Source organism: Selaginella moellendorffii, unplaced genomic scaffold (genome assembly GCF_000143415.4).
Source record: "Selaginella moellendorffii unplaced genomic scaffold, v1.0 SELMOscaffold_69, whole genome shotgun sequence".
NCBI classification, from domain to species: Eukaryota; Viridiplantae; Streptophyta; class Lycopodiopsida; order Selaginellales; family Selaginellaceae; genus Selaginella; species Selaginella moellendorffii.
Window position 1 is genome coordinate 511,529 of NW_003314330.1, and position 12,431 is coordinate 523,959.

General features: G+C 45.2%; 6 protein-coding genes and 2 non-coding genes across 13 annotated transcripts; 5 read left to right on the top strand and 3 right to left on the bottom strand.

The window, feature by feature from the left end:
• The first annotated feature begins 59 nt into the window (after positions 1–59).
• LOC9653827 (cyclin-A3-1) lies at positions 60–1,880 on the top strand. Its single transcript, XM_002985584.2, has 9 exons — positions 60–333; positions 407–507; positions 565–657; positions 708–841; positions 896–1,048; positions 1,104–1,137; positions 1,202–1,351; positions 1,401–1,529; positions 1,587–1,880. The coding sequence occupies exons 1-9, from the start codon at positions 120–122 to the stop codon at positions 1,662–1,664; spliced, it is 1,086 nt and encodes a 361-aa protein (XP_002985630.1). The 5' UTR covers positions 60–119; the 3' UTR covers positions 1,665–1,880.
• A 796-nt stretch (positions 1,881–2,676) lies between these two features.
• Positions 2,677–4,068, bottom strand: LOC9653828 (mitochondrial amidoxime-reducing component 1). Its single transcript, XM_002985688.2, has 8 exons — positions 3,919–4,068; positions 3,693–3,845; positions 3,465–3,641; positions 3,326–3,414; positions 3,219–3,283; positions 3,068–3,170; positions 2,904–3,014; positions 2,677–2,849 (listed from the first exon to the last, which is right to left on the bottom strand). Exons 1-8 carry the CDS (start codon positions 4,013–4,015, stop codon positions 2,736–2,738), a joined length of 909 nt encoding a protein of 302 aa, XP_002985734.1. The 5' UTR covers positions 4,016–4,068; the 3' UTR covers positions 2,677–2,735.
• Positions 4,069–4,093: 25 nt separating this feature from the next.
• On the top strand, positions 4,094–4,483 carry LOC112340729 (early nodulin-93-like). The gene has a single exon (XM_024659657.1). The coding sequence runs from the start codon at positions 4,120–4,122 to the stop codon at positions 4,402–4,404; it is 285 nt and encodes a 94-aa protein (XP_024515425.1). The 5' UTR covers positions 4,094–4,119; the 3' UTR covers positions 4,405–4,483.
• A 673-nt stretch (positions 4,484–5,156) lies between these two features.
• Positions 5,157–9,185, top strand: LOC9653829 (isoamylase 2, chloroplastic). 5 transcript variants are annotated; one of them, XM_024659647.1, is made up of 24 exons: positions 5,163–5,243; positions 5,335–5,517; positions 5,584–5,685; positions 5,762–5,844; positions 5,912–6,058; positions 6,112–6,280; positions 6,331–6,432; positions 6,486–6,582; positions 6,637–6,721; positions 6,771–6,907; positions 6,959–7,028; positions 7,083–7,185; positions 7,233–7,348; positions 7,404–7,470; positions 7,516–7,716; positions 7,774–7,898; positions 7,948–8,046; positions 8,118–8,145; positions 8,197–8,291; positions 8,342–8,438; positions 8,495–8,577; positions 8,629–8,736; positions 8,796–8,861; positions 8,917–9,185. In XM_024659647.1, the coding sequence occupies exons 1-24, from the start codon at positions 5,184–5,186 to the stop codon at positions 9,020–9,022; spliced, it is 2,529 nt and encodes an 842-aa protein (XP_024515415.1). In that variant the 5' UTR covers positions 5,163–5,183; the 3' UTR covers positions 9,023–9,185. The 5 variants fall into 5 exon arrangements, 4 of the variants coding, with proteins under 4 accessions (XP_024515416.1, XP_024515415.1, XP_024515414.1 ...); XM_024659648.1 differs by having other exon boundaries at positions 5,157–5,243; positions 5,589–5,685; positions 7,404–7,716; XM_024659646.1 differs by having other exon boundaries at positions 7,404–7,716.
• Positions 9,186–9,418: 233 nt separating this feature from the next.
• LOC9653502 (dirigent protein 11) lies at positions 9,419–10,281 on the bottom strand. The gene is made up of 2 exons (XM_002985689.2): positions 10,231–10,281; positions 9,419–9,883 (listed from the first exon to the last, which is right to left on the bottom strand). The coding sequence occupies exons 1-2, from the start codon at positions 10,279–10,281 to the stop codon at positions 9,419–9,421; spliced, it is 516 nt and encodes a 171-aa protein (XP_002985735.2).
• LOC9653830 (ACT domain-containing protein ACR12) lies at positions 10,272–12,214 on the top strand. 2 transcript variants are annotated; one of them, XM_002985586.2, is made up of 11 exons: positions 10,272–10,470; positions 10,557–10,710; positions 10,768–10,810; positions 10,858–10,974; positions 11,036–11,130; positions 11,293–11,377; positions 11,433–11,489; positions 11,545–11,594; positions 11,664–11,769; positions 11,823–11,891; positions 11,949–12,214. In XM_002985586.2, exons 2-11 carry the CDS (start codon positions 10,562–10,564, stop codon positions 12,006–12,008), a joined length of 831 nt encoding a protein of 276 aa, XP_002985632.2. In that variant the 5' UTR covers positions 10,272–10,470; positions 10,557–10,561; the 3' UTR covers positions 12,009–12,214. The 2 variants fall into 2 exon arrangements, with proteins under 2 accessions (XP_002985632.2, XP_024515392.1); XM_024659624.1 differs by having other exon boundaries at positions 10,274–10,427.
• Positions 12,174–12,247, bottom strand: TRNAV-AAC. The gene has a single exon. It is a non-coding gene; the product is annotated as a tRNA-Val (tRNA).
• A 71-nt stretch (positions 12,248–12,318) lies between these two features.
• On the top strand, positions 12,319–12,399 carry TRNAS-GCU. Its single transcript has one exon. It is a non-coding gene; the product is annotated as a tRNA-Ser (tRNA).
• The last annotated feature ends 32 nt before the right edge of the window (positions 12,400–12,431 follow it).

A 12,431-nucleotide genomic window follows, 5' to 3' on the forward strand; every position in this document is an offset into this window, starting at 1 on the left:
TCGCGACCGCGAGTTTGAAGCACTCATGGAAAAAGAGCGGGCTACCAGGTTTATACATGGGCGAGAGGGAACAAGTTTTCTAGGGTTGGCGCCTCTAGGCTTGATCTATCGGGGGTGGGATGGCAGAGAATGCGCAGCGGATGCTCACTCGCGCCGCTGCTAGGAAGTCGCAAGCTGAATCCAAGCGCGCCGCCGTCTCCTCCGATGCCGTTCCTCCAGCGAAGAAGCGTCGGCCGCTAGGGATCTTGCCAAACAGCGCTCCAGGCGTCTCTGCGAAATCCCGGAGCGCGGTTGCCGGGAAGAAAAAAGCCGCCTCAAATGCTCCGGAGGAAGGTACGTCTTTTGGGCTTGCTTGTATCGACCCTTTGCTTAGATCGATGGCTCATGGAAAAGTTTTTCTCCACAGTCGTGCTCAAGGGCGTGAAAGACATCGACGATTCACATGACAATCCTCAAATGTGTAGCGTGTATGCTCCGGATATCTTCGACTACATTCGCAGGAGTGAGGTCAGTGTGCCATTCATCTCTCGGAGCTTTTTCTTTCTGTTCTTACGTTCTATACAGGTCAGACAAAGATATAATCCAGACTACATGCAAGTGATCCAGACTGACATCAACGCTAATATGCGAGCGATCCTTGTAGACTGGCTAGTTGAGGTGAGAAGTTCTTTTCTTTCCGCGAGGTAACATAGTCTATGATTGTACAGGTAGCGGAGGAATACAAACTCGTCCCAGATACGCTCTATCTCACAGTTTCTTACGTCGATCAATACCTGTCGGCAAATCATGTCACCCGTCAAACGCTGCAATTGCTTGGAGTTTCCTGTATGCTAATAGCCTCGTAAGTTCGTCGCAACGCAATGTGAAAGCTTATTCTCTAACGTGGTTTTTCCAGCAAGTATGAGGAGATCTGTGCACCGCAAGTAGAAGATTTTTGCTACATCACGGACAATACCTACACGAGAGAGGAAGTGTTAGACATGGAAAGGAAAGTCTTGCGGCATCTGCGTTTTGACCTCGCTGTCCCTACGACAAAAACTTTTTTAAGGTGCGCGCGATATTGGCAAGCGTTTGATGAGGTTTATATTGGTCTTGTTTTTCAGGAGATTTATCAGAGCTGCTCAAAGTTCTTACCAGGTCGGAATCTCTAGTCTATAATCGCTGTTCGAGTTCTTCTGACGGAGATTTGTCCATGTTTCAGGTCCCGTCACTGCAACTGGAATTCTTGGGGAACTACCTGGCAGAACTTACGCTGTTGGAATATAACTTTCTGAAATTTTCTTCTTCACTTGTAGCGGCGTCAATTGTTTTTCTGGCCAGGATCACGATAGACTCTTCTGCAAGGCCTTGGGTATGCAATCCTGTATCGCTGTATGCATCACTGACTTGTTTCTGTTCAGAGCACTACATTGCAGCATTACAGTGGATATCGACCGTCACAACTTGAGGCGTGCGTTCTGGCAATTCACGGCCTCCAAACAAAGAGTAGTACACTACCTGGCGTTCGGGAAAAGTACAAGCAGCACAAGGTATAATCGATTCTGTGCAGTGCAATTCAATCGCTTGACATTCCTGAACGCTTGCAGTTCAAGTGCGTGGCTACTCTACAGCCGCCTCCCGTGCTGTTCTTCCAATACTTCGACGATAGCACGCTAGAGAGCTAGCTATATGTGACCGGACTGTCACTACTTCGTCGACTGTGGGCTTAGAAGGCGAGCCGAGCGGCATATTTAACTTCTACTTGCGAGCTGGAGAAACTTTCTGCCAGTTTCCGCTGAAACTAATCATCGCGTTGCGCGATAAATGCTGTAAATTCGTTTTTTGGAAGGCTGCTCCAGCGAGCCTCTGGAATCAACTTTCATATAGCTATGTTTTTTCCAGCAACTTTTGATAGATGCAGAGAAACAAGACAGGCTCACTCACTCACCAATTTTGAGCTTTCTGGGCTCACTCTTAAGCAGCTATCCCTTTATTGGTGAGCCACAGGAAGGACAATACCTGAAGCTTGGGCTCAAGGGAGTGGAGCAAGACCAGCATTTGAGTGGGGCTTTGCTTTCTTCCATGAACTTAGAACTTAGATCAGCTCCAGGTGAGCGCGGCTGGATCGTTGCTACATCTGCAGGAACTAGGAGGCCACAATCATTACAGGAAATTCCAGGCCCTTTGGCCGGCCACCTCCACACGGGCACAAAGAACGCCTTCAACACCTTGTCATAATCCACTAGGTCTGCAGGCCCTCCACAACGAAGACACCGTGCGGCATTTCTTTCAAGTACCTTTCGGACCTCGGCTGAGACTCCACCCAGGAAGAAGAAGAACATGACAAAGAGTTAACCAAAACCCCAGTATGTGAATCTGTGTAAAGTTTTTGGCCTTCTTCATGAGGTGGCAGTGGAGTTTCATTTTGATTGCATTGCATTTATGGGAGTGTTATTGAAGTTGTCAATGTCCTTTTTCATCTAGTTTGTAGATTGTGCAAAATTGTGGGTTGTTAATTCGTGCAGATGTCGTAACAATCTACCTCATCTCATTTTAAGATCATGGAAAAAATTAAAGCTCCACTCGAATGCTAGTTTTGCTCATCTCCCTTGATAGTAAAGTTTCAGATATTGTCTTTTAAGAATAGAGTCCATAATATGTCCCATCGCAACGAGTACGTATCTGCAAGTAAGTTCAAGCGGTGGAATTCCAAGTTTTGTGTAACGTTTTGCTCAAATGGTATTTTTTTCACAACTTCACACAGATGGGACTTGCAAAGTTTCCTCCACTCGAACTGGATCTCCAACACGAACTAACTCGTTCTTCATCATCACGGACTCCACGCAAACAGCGTTTTGGCCGAAGAAAACCTGCACTTGTAAACAAAGGTCAGGCAAGTTATGTTAACGTTTTAAAGAACTTACCTTGTTTTTCACAGATTGAACAGCGCATAGCATCTCTCCCTTGCGGAACTCCATGAGTGTCAAGGTCGGCTCGGCTCCCATCTCGGTTGTCTCTTGGTTGATTGTAGGTATCTACAAGTAAGTTCAAACAGTGGGAATTCCAAGTTTTCTAAGCTCAGGCGAACCTTGCATCTGGCACAAAGCTTGACTCCATGAAAGGTCAGGTTTTTGATCTTAAACGTCCGCCAGGTATCCTCTGCGAAGGGCTCGCAGCCTTGGACGATTATACTGCACCGAGGTAAATGCAAACAAAACCAGACAGCAAAATCTTCTTACTTTGGCCTGAACCGATTCATTGGAAGTTGATTCCGCAAGCGCTTGTTCACAGCGTCAAGAGAAGCCTGCGGAAGATCAAAGAGAGAACTTTAACGATAGAGACGAACCTGGGAAGCAACGAGAAATGGAAAACCATCGGTGAAGGAGGCTTTGTATCCGTCAGCATACTCGGTATCAGTCGGTCGCTCCATCGCAGCTATCACCACGTACTTGTCTGCGTTTAAATTTCTGTCAAACATTTCTTACCAGGATCTAGACGCACAAGGTGGCAAGTTCTTCCAAGATAAGCGGAGAACCACTTGTGTGCTGCTGTTCCTTCGTCCAGTGCTCCGCCAGACCACTCCCACACCGAAGCATGGACTTTCTCTTTGCTGCCAAACAAAGGGACTTGAAGCGTGGTCTCCATTCCCGGGGCTTGGAATGCTACGAAGAAGAAAGAGTAAGTTCTTTCTTTCTTGTGCTTCTTCTGCTTACACACTGAAGAATTCGCTGGTAGAGACTGTAGAGGAGCAGTGAAAAGCTCGGGAGGCATAATTGGCTGGATCAAAGCAAGCTTTGGCTCCACTCTTTGGGTGAGCATCCTTCCTCTGTCATTGACAACAAGCCAGTGCCTATCCCATCGAAATCCTGTTCTTCAAGGATAAGTTTTCTTCGTTTTTTCGCAGGCAATGCGAGCTCTAAGAAATTCATTCAATCTTACCAGTCGGGCAGATCGCGGCGGCGTCAATCTCGATCCCTTTGCACGACTTGACTGGGTAGACAAAGAGCGACTTGACGACCATGGGCGAGTCCTCCATAGCCACCGCTAGAGAAGCTTCTATCGAAGGTTCGATCCAAACTCTATTATCTGGTGTCGTTTAAATGGGCGAGAGGGCTCTAGGGCTTTGCAGAGGAGACGACAATGGCGGAGGATCAAGCGCAAGCGCGAGCTCGCGAGAGGATGGAGGCGACCAACCAAGCGACGATAGCGGGCGCCAAGGGCGCGCTTCTGTCGACGGCGATCACTGCTCCAATTGTGCTCTTGTCGGCGCGGAAATTCGAGTGGGTGAGGAAGAATATCAAGCCCACCGGGCGGGCGATCCTGGTTTGCTTCCCAGCGGTGGGGACGTTCTTCGTTGTGGCGGATAAATCGATCCTTAAGAGCGCCCGCGATACATCGCTCGCCAGGATCCAGAACAAAACCTAGATAGAAATGAAATTGTTTTTAACCCTTTGGGTTTGAAATGCCACATTTAGGTATGGGTTTTTGGAAAAATTCTTTCTAGCAAAATTTGAGTTTCGCACTTAGACTTTTTTTTTTTTTTTTCTGATGCAGTGCTCACACTTCAGGCACCGGGCATGGTTTGCGTTCCTTGTGTGTTGTATTTTCATGTTATGATTTAACAATGGCTTGTTTGTTTGGTGAAAAATTCTTGTGTGGTTTTCTCACGCAGGACCTGCCGAAACTGGTGAGTTTCGAGGCCATTTTATTATTGGATCCTAGCTTGTTTCTGCAGACCTCTCTCAGGGATGAGCTTTGTAAGTCTCTGAGGGCTCTGCCGGATCTGGATGGTTTGTTGGACTTCTATCATCAACCTTTCCCGAAACACTTGAGATTCCCTATGTTTTCAAGGTGCTGCCCAGCCGGGCGTGATGAACAGCTCTGCTATTCGTATGCAGTTTTTTCTGCAGCATTCTCAACGGCGTGGACGCCCACGGTACAGAGCAAACATTCCATTACGCCTACGACAAGCTCGTAAAAGAACCCTTCTCTTATGGCATTGACTGTGTTGACTTTTTATTGACTTTCATTGACTTTATGATCCGATTTTGAGCGGAGATCTCGATTGAACTCTGGCGCTCCTGAATATTTCTGGATTATTGACTTTCAATGGCACCGTTTCATTAGGGTTTACAACTCAAAAGACTTTGCATTGAATTAGTTTGACCTAAGAGTTTAATATATTTGCACCTGGAGCTGTCAGGATGGATATGGCGCTGCGAGGCCTAGGCGATTCCATGGCGGCGCGTCTTGACCGTGGAAATGTAAGTATTCGTAGCTCGGGCTTGTGAATCTGCCTGCTTGGCTCAAGAAATCTCTCTGATCGCATTGCATTGCGTGAAATTTCGGGTCTAGGTGTTACTCCCGCGGAGATGGGGGAGACCGACACTTGATCGGAAGTGTCGAAGTGGCTGGAGTGGGAGGTGTCGAGCACAAGGGCAAAACTCTGGCGTTCCTACACAAGAAGAGGATAGAAAATCTCAGCAACGGAGGACAGATGGGGCTCAGTATATGTTTCACGCGGAAAGTGGTGGCCAGGTCCGTGAATTTTCTTTCTTCCTTTTTTTCACGAGAACATCGTGTGATCGTGAATTTCCACTGAAGGTCAGAGTTTCTGTCCAAGAGAACTCGTTAAAATACATGGTGAATGTTGAGGCAAACTTACCCGATATCTTTCCAGGCGAGTCTCATATTCTTCTTCACTGGGTAACTTTTTGTTTTGTTTTGTTTTGTGTTTTTTTTTTTTTTTTCCATGAACGTCTAGACTCTGGTAACTTGACAGGGCCTCTTCAGGTCTGATTCCACTGACTGGGTACTTCTTGAGCCCAACGATGCTCCTGCGAGTACAAAATTTCTCGGTGGAAAGTAAGAAAAGTTCTCTCATATCAATTATCTGCGTTAAACATAGATTTTATTTGATTTGTTCGCACAGGAACGAGGCAATGCAAACACCTATGCAGCAGCTCGCATCCTGTGTTCAAACTCTACAGCTCGAGCTTCCTTTAAACATGGCACCTTTTTACGTTAGCTTCGTTCTCTGCAAGCCAGCGTGCAAGGACAGCAAAGACATGTGGATCAAGTAGGCCTTTTCTCCCTGCATCGTGTTCTAACATTTCTTGCAAATTTTTTCAGAAGCAACTCCGGCTCAAACTTTTGCGTCCCTTTGGGACTGCGCACTGGACGCCCCGATCCTCTCGGCGTAACTCTAGAAGCGGATGGTTCCGCTAACTTTGCTCTGTATTCCAAAAATGCTGCAAACGTTACGCTCTGCCTCTATGGCCCGAATGACGTTGAGCCAGCGGTAAGTTCCTGTGCCTGTGTTTTCTAACCTCCTTTTTCCTGGTGTTTTAGATGGAAATTGATCTCGAGTCTGTCACACATAGAACTGGAGACGTCTGGCACGTACAACTTCCAAGCATTGAAGGTTTTATCAGCTATGGTTACAGATGTAGAGTGAGTGGCAATCTCGTTTATCAGATCAAGTTACTAACAGGTATTCCAAACAGGGTGATGAAACCTGGGAAAATGGGAATCGTTTCCATAAGCGTCGCATTCTATTAGACCCTTACGCCAAGTTTGTTTCTCCATTCATCCCAGGCCAAGGTACTGAGCTTTTGTTCTTTTTGTCCCTGAAAATAGTGAAGTGTTATCGTGTAGAGGAACTACCATCGCCTGCTACTGCTCTAGGCTTACTGCCAACAAATGTGCCAACGTTTGACTGGGAAGAGGAATCATCCCCTTGGTATTAGATTCCAAAACCATTGCTAGTTTCTAATGTATGAGCTTTTCAGTATTCCCCTGGAACAAGTTGTTGCCTACAGACTGGATGTCGCAGGGTTTACAAGTCATTCCTCCTGTGGGCTGGACGAGCGATTGCGTGGTACATTTTTGGGACTCGTTGAAAAGATATCACATTTTCAGTCTCTTGGTAAGAAGACAGGCTAAGTGTTCCTTTTGCTAATTCTGGTTGAACATGAAGGTGTTAATACGATTATTGTACGTCCAATTTTCTCTTACGATAGATCTCAAGGTCCCTATTATCCTTTCAGGTATGAAATCTCAAACTGAAATAATTTGATTCGACTTTCCAATGCTTTTCATAGCTTTTTCTCTCCAATGGAAGACTACGGTTCTGGTAGTAGTAGCCTGGATGCAAGCATCTCCTTCAAGAAAATGGTGAAAGCGCTACACAAAAATGGCATTGAGGTGACGCTGCTCTTTGTTTTGTTTTCTCTAAAGGTTATTCTATGTAGTTGATCTTGGACGTGGTGTATACACACACTTCTGAGAAAGGAGATGAGGATCCGGAAACTGTATCCTTTCGTGGAATTGATAATCAGACTTACTACATTCTTGACAAACAAAAACGGTATGCATGTCATTTCATTCAAGGTGTTTATAGTTCCGTGTCGTTAAATGCTTAGGATTTTGCAATCAAAGTTCGGTGCTGCGAACGTTTTCAACTGTAACCATCCTGCGGTACACAAAGTGGTGAGTGTGGATTCCTTTTTGTATTACAGCTTCCTTGTTTTTCAGGTTGTGGATAGTTTACGTTATTGGGTCGAAGAATACCATGTAGACGGATTTTGTTTTGTCAATGCTCGTGATCTCACGAGAGGACCGCATGGAGAGGATCTCTCTCGGCCACTTCTTCTCGAAGCTATCACTTTTGATCCCGTCCTTGCATCTACGAAACTGATTGCGGATCCGTACTCACCATTGTCTTCTGTTCCCGAGGTAATTCATGTGTAAGTTTGTTTGTCACTCTGTTTCCTCTGTGTTTGATTCTTCCAGCCTCTCAAGTTTCCACACTGGAAACGGTGGTGCGAATGCAACATAAACTTTCAAATGGATATGACTAGTTTCTTTCGAGGTGAACAAGGAAAGCAGGGTGATCTCGCAACCAGAATTTGCGGAAGGTATGATTAATAGCTTTTCAGTAAGATTAAGAAAGTGCTTTCTTTCCAGTGCTGATATGTTTGCAGATGAGCGAGGGCCATCTTTTTCTCTAAACCACATAACGAATGCATATGGGTTCTCAACGCTATCAGATTCAACATCTAACAGGTTAGAAGAAACATGATATGCTTTCAGAGCATTGTTTTCGTTGTGTGTGTTTGAACTAACGTTCTTAGCAGCAAAACGGAGCCAAATGTCGAACTTCAGGTATTTTAGACCCCGAAAATTGATTGTGCCTCATTTCCTACTCCTTTGCAGCTCCACAATCTTCTTGTTACACAATTCTTGTCGCGAGGGACCCCCGTCTTAAATATGGGAGATGAATCTGGACTTTTAGACGACGGCAAGGCTATGTAAGACAGTTTGTTTTTAGAGCAGTTCTTTATCTAACACAAAATGTTAGACAATTTGACTGGCAGAAGCTAGCCTCCGCAATGCACACAGTTAATCTTATTTCATCTCTTTCTTTATTGCGAAGTCAACACGAGAGCCTATTACAGGTTTTAACATATGGCACGCAATCTCAATATCTCATCTGTGTTTTTACTTGTGGCAGAAGAACAAGTTCGTAAGTTCAGAAATGATCAAATGGCACGGAGCAACATATGAGGAAGAACCTCTATGGACTGATCCAAACAGGTACAGTTCGTCTATTTCGGAAAAATAACCTTGACAAATTTTCACTTGCAGTAAATTTCTCGCTGTCACTCTGAAAGACAATGATACTGGTGATCTCTGCATAGCTTTCAATGCAAGAGATGATGTCGTTGAATTGACTCTCACAGAAGAAGCAACATGGTATGCTAAGCTTGATCTTAGAATAAATCCCTCATTGTTTGTGTGTTTTGTTATTGCAGGCTTAGAATCATAGACACCACCTTACCTTACCCAGAAACTATTGTTCTTAATGGAGCAGAACTAAGGTTGCCAGTTTCTGTAGTTACTTTCTCAAAGCATCTCACATTTTGTTTTCTTCAGCTCCGAAGCCGGCACCTCCAACGCCGGTGCCTCCTACAGTGTACAGCCATTCAGTGTTGTGGTGCTACGAGCAGGAAAATGCCAAGAACTAAAAGACCAAGCTTGAGTGACTAGAAAGCTATGAATGGGATTTTTGGTTTGAGGCCTTTGCGACTTTAGAATCCTTTTGACAAACCATATGATTCCAATTCACAACATTAAGCCCATACCATATCTGTTTGAATTTACAGTCCACTTGGGCCGAACTTAAGAGCATGCCCACTTGAATCTACTTTTCTCCCTTACACACTCTCACTCATCTTCAATCTTTTGGTAGTATTTACCTGCTAGAAGTGAAGGATAGAGGATGTGAGTCTCCGCCAACTTTTTCAGAATGACACTCATACACAGACGAAGAAAAGAAAGAAGACGAGAAGTATCAAACTTTTGCAAGCTTTTAATTTAATCAATAACTTCATAATTATAAAATACGTTGAGATGGCATATAGTTATTCCATTGCTATCACTCAAATGGAGGCCAGAAGACGTTCAAATCTACGCTGTAAGTCGTGTTGGTCGTCCTTATATCAACAGGAGTACTGCTCGCGAATCCCTGTGCAAAGAGAAAATCACCAGTTCCACCAGAGATTGGAGCAACATCCTTCTTGGTGGGATCAATCTCGGAAGAAAACGTGAGCGTTCCCTTGTATTTCCCTTCGGTGAGCCGGATTGTGAACGCCCAGCAAGTGCTAAGCCCATCCAGCTTACACACACTGCCAGTCCCACGGATTGATCCAATTACCTTGGAGTTAAAGTCCGGGGTCACGGTAACGGGGTCGTCAAACACGATCATCGTGCCGTACGGGCCGCTGACCGGCGTGATCCCGGTCCCAATGTTTGTGAGGCCCAAGATGAGGATGAAATCGGTGACGTTGAGCCGGTCTTGCCAGAAGATTTGGAATTTGTCCGAAGTATATCCCTTGGGAACCTTGCAAGCCACAACACAAAGAGCAATGCTAAGGAGGATTACGAAAGAAATGCTTGAGATCTTTGCCATCTCTTCCTTGTTTTTCTATGAGCCCTGGAATTTGAGAGATCAAAGCCTGGATTGGATTTCTAGCTTGGGACCTTGAGATATTAATATGCGGTAGAAATTCCTTTGACAAACATATGGTTCCAATTATCATAGGAACCAAACTATGATTCAAAGGTGGCCAGAGACATGGGACTAAAGAACAATTAGCAAGCTTCCAATCCCTTGTCAATGCTGTATTTCTCATGTAGATAAGAAGATGCCAAAAGCATATTTTCGAACGTGATATTTTTACCTTTTACCCTTGCCTCGCTGGCATCATCTGGATCGTTGGATCCCTGCGCTTTGGACATTAGGGATTGCGTTTAGTCTCTGTGGAGGGGGCGAGAGCTTCAAGCGGTCGGGCGCGCGCTCGCTCGCTCGCTCGCTCGGTCGAGCGGATCGGCTAGTCCTAGCTCGTCAGGTTTCTCTGTTGCCGATCCGGATTCTCGGCTCTGGGGTTTGATATTCTCCTCTTTGATCGCTCCGGCACCCCACGCATTGTACTGTTTCTTCCTTATCGTCTCCTCCTCTCTCGCGTGCTGGCTTTGGCGAGGCCGCATTTTGATTTCTCCTCTGTGCTCGCCAGGAATCATGGCATCGGCGATGCTTGGGAGCTGCTGCGCGACACTCCCGTGCAAAATTTCCGCCAGGCAGCAGCTCTTCCTCCACGAATTACGCGGCCGACGCAGCTGGAGTTCTCCCAGGCTCGGTCAGTTCTTGAATTTGTCGACGAACCAAAGGTGTGTAGCTCTTTTTTTTTTTTTCAAGTAAAGTTCTACTGGATTGTCTTCTTTCAGGATTTACTGTGCGCTATCAAGTGAATCCACGACAACCAAAAAGGTGAATAGCTCGATCTTATCTTCTCGAGGCTTAAGCATGCTTTCCAGGAAGTTGAAGAGGAGGAAGTTCCATTGCCTATTGTTGTAATCGACCAGGATGCTGATCCTCACACCACTGTTGTCGAAGTTAGCTTTGGCGATCGGCTTGGGGCACTGCTTGACACGGTGAGTGTCATCTCTTAATTTTTCTATAACAGAGAAGTAAGCTGTTTCTTCCTCTGTTCAGATGAAATCGCTGCGAGATCTTGGATTAACTGTGGTCAAGGGGAACGTTAAGATGGTTGGAAATACCAGGCGCAACAGGTTCTCCATCACACGCGCGTAAGCTACTTAAAGTCCCATTTTTCTTGAGTTGGATAATTATTCCGTCTTAGATACGACGCTCTCTGCTGTTATAATAGAAAGCGAGCGGTGTTTTCAGGGATTATAGAGAGATTTGGATTTGGATGCTTCCAATTTGATCTCTCATCCTTGCTTTGGCAGGGATAATGGTCGGAAGGTTGAGGATCCTGAGCTGCTGGAGTCCATTCGCCTGACGATTATTGACAACCTCTTGAAGTACCATCCAGTATGGCGATTTCGTTTTCTCTGTTCTTTGAGGATTTCATTTGATGTTTGTGCAGGAGTCGAGTGCTCGATTAGCCATGGGAGAAGCTTTCGGCATTAAACCCCCGAAGAAGGTATAGTCTACTTGGATTTCCTGTATGCATTCGAAACTCTGGCTATCGGCTGCAGCAAGAGATTCAAACTTTTATCACCATCAAAGAAGATGGTTCAGATAAAAGGTGAGAAGATGAAGCTCATCTTGATTATTTTGTTTTACGTTTGCGTTTGTTCTCTTCTTTGTGCTGCAGCTTACTGACAATTGAGACCGCAGATAAACCTGGTCTCATGATTGAGATTCTCAAAATCATCAATGATATTAGCGTGTCTGTCGAATCAGCTGAAATGGATACTGAGGTACACTCTCTTATACAGATCTCATCATGCATCATACTTTTTCGTTCATCCAGGGTCTAATTGCAAAAGACAAGTTTCATGTTAGCTATGGAGGGAAAGCTCTGAGCAAATCGCTGTCCCAGGTATGGAAGTAGTTTCATTCTTTCTTTCTTCCTTTCCTTAATTCAACATCATCACAGGTTTTAACCAATTGCTTGAGGTACTACCTCAGAAGGCCCGTGGAAGAGGAGAGCTACTAGAGTTACTATAAATCCTTCTCCACAACATAGCTATATATCAAAACCTCACTCCGTCCTAGTACGAGACATGCTTGCAAGCCGGGGGATTCTCTTCATAAACTCCGCAGCAAGTGTCCAAGATATCAAAGCTAATGGTATCAATGAAATTGCCAAAAACTAAAGCCTTGGCTTCATCCAGGTTCGAACTGGAGACCTTCAGTGTGTTAGACTGACGTGATGACCAACTACACCATGAAACCAATGTGCTCTTTGCTGGAAAGACAATATCTAAATTTGAGTTTTGGCAGGTTTTTGTCATTCTCATGACTAAGTTGCTTTGGCCGAGTGGTTAAGGCGTGTGCCTGCTAAGTACATGGGATTTCCCGCGAGAGTTCGAATCTCTCAGGCAACGAAAGATTGCACATTTTCGAAATTAAAATATTC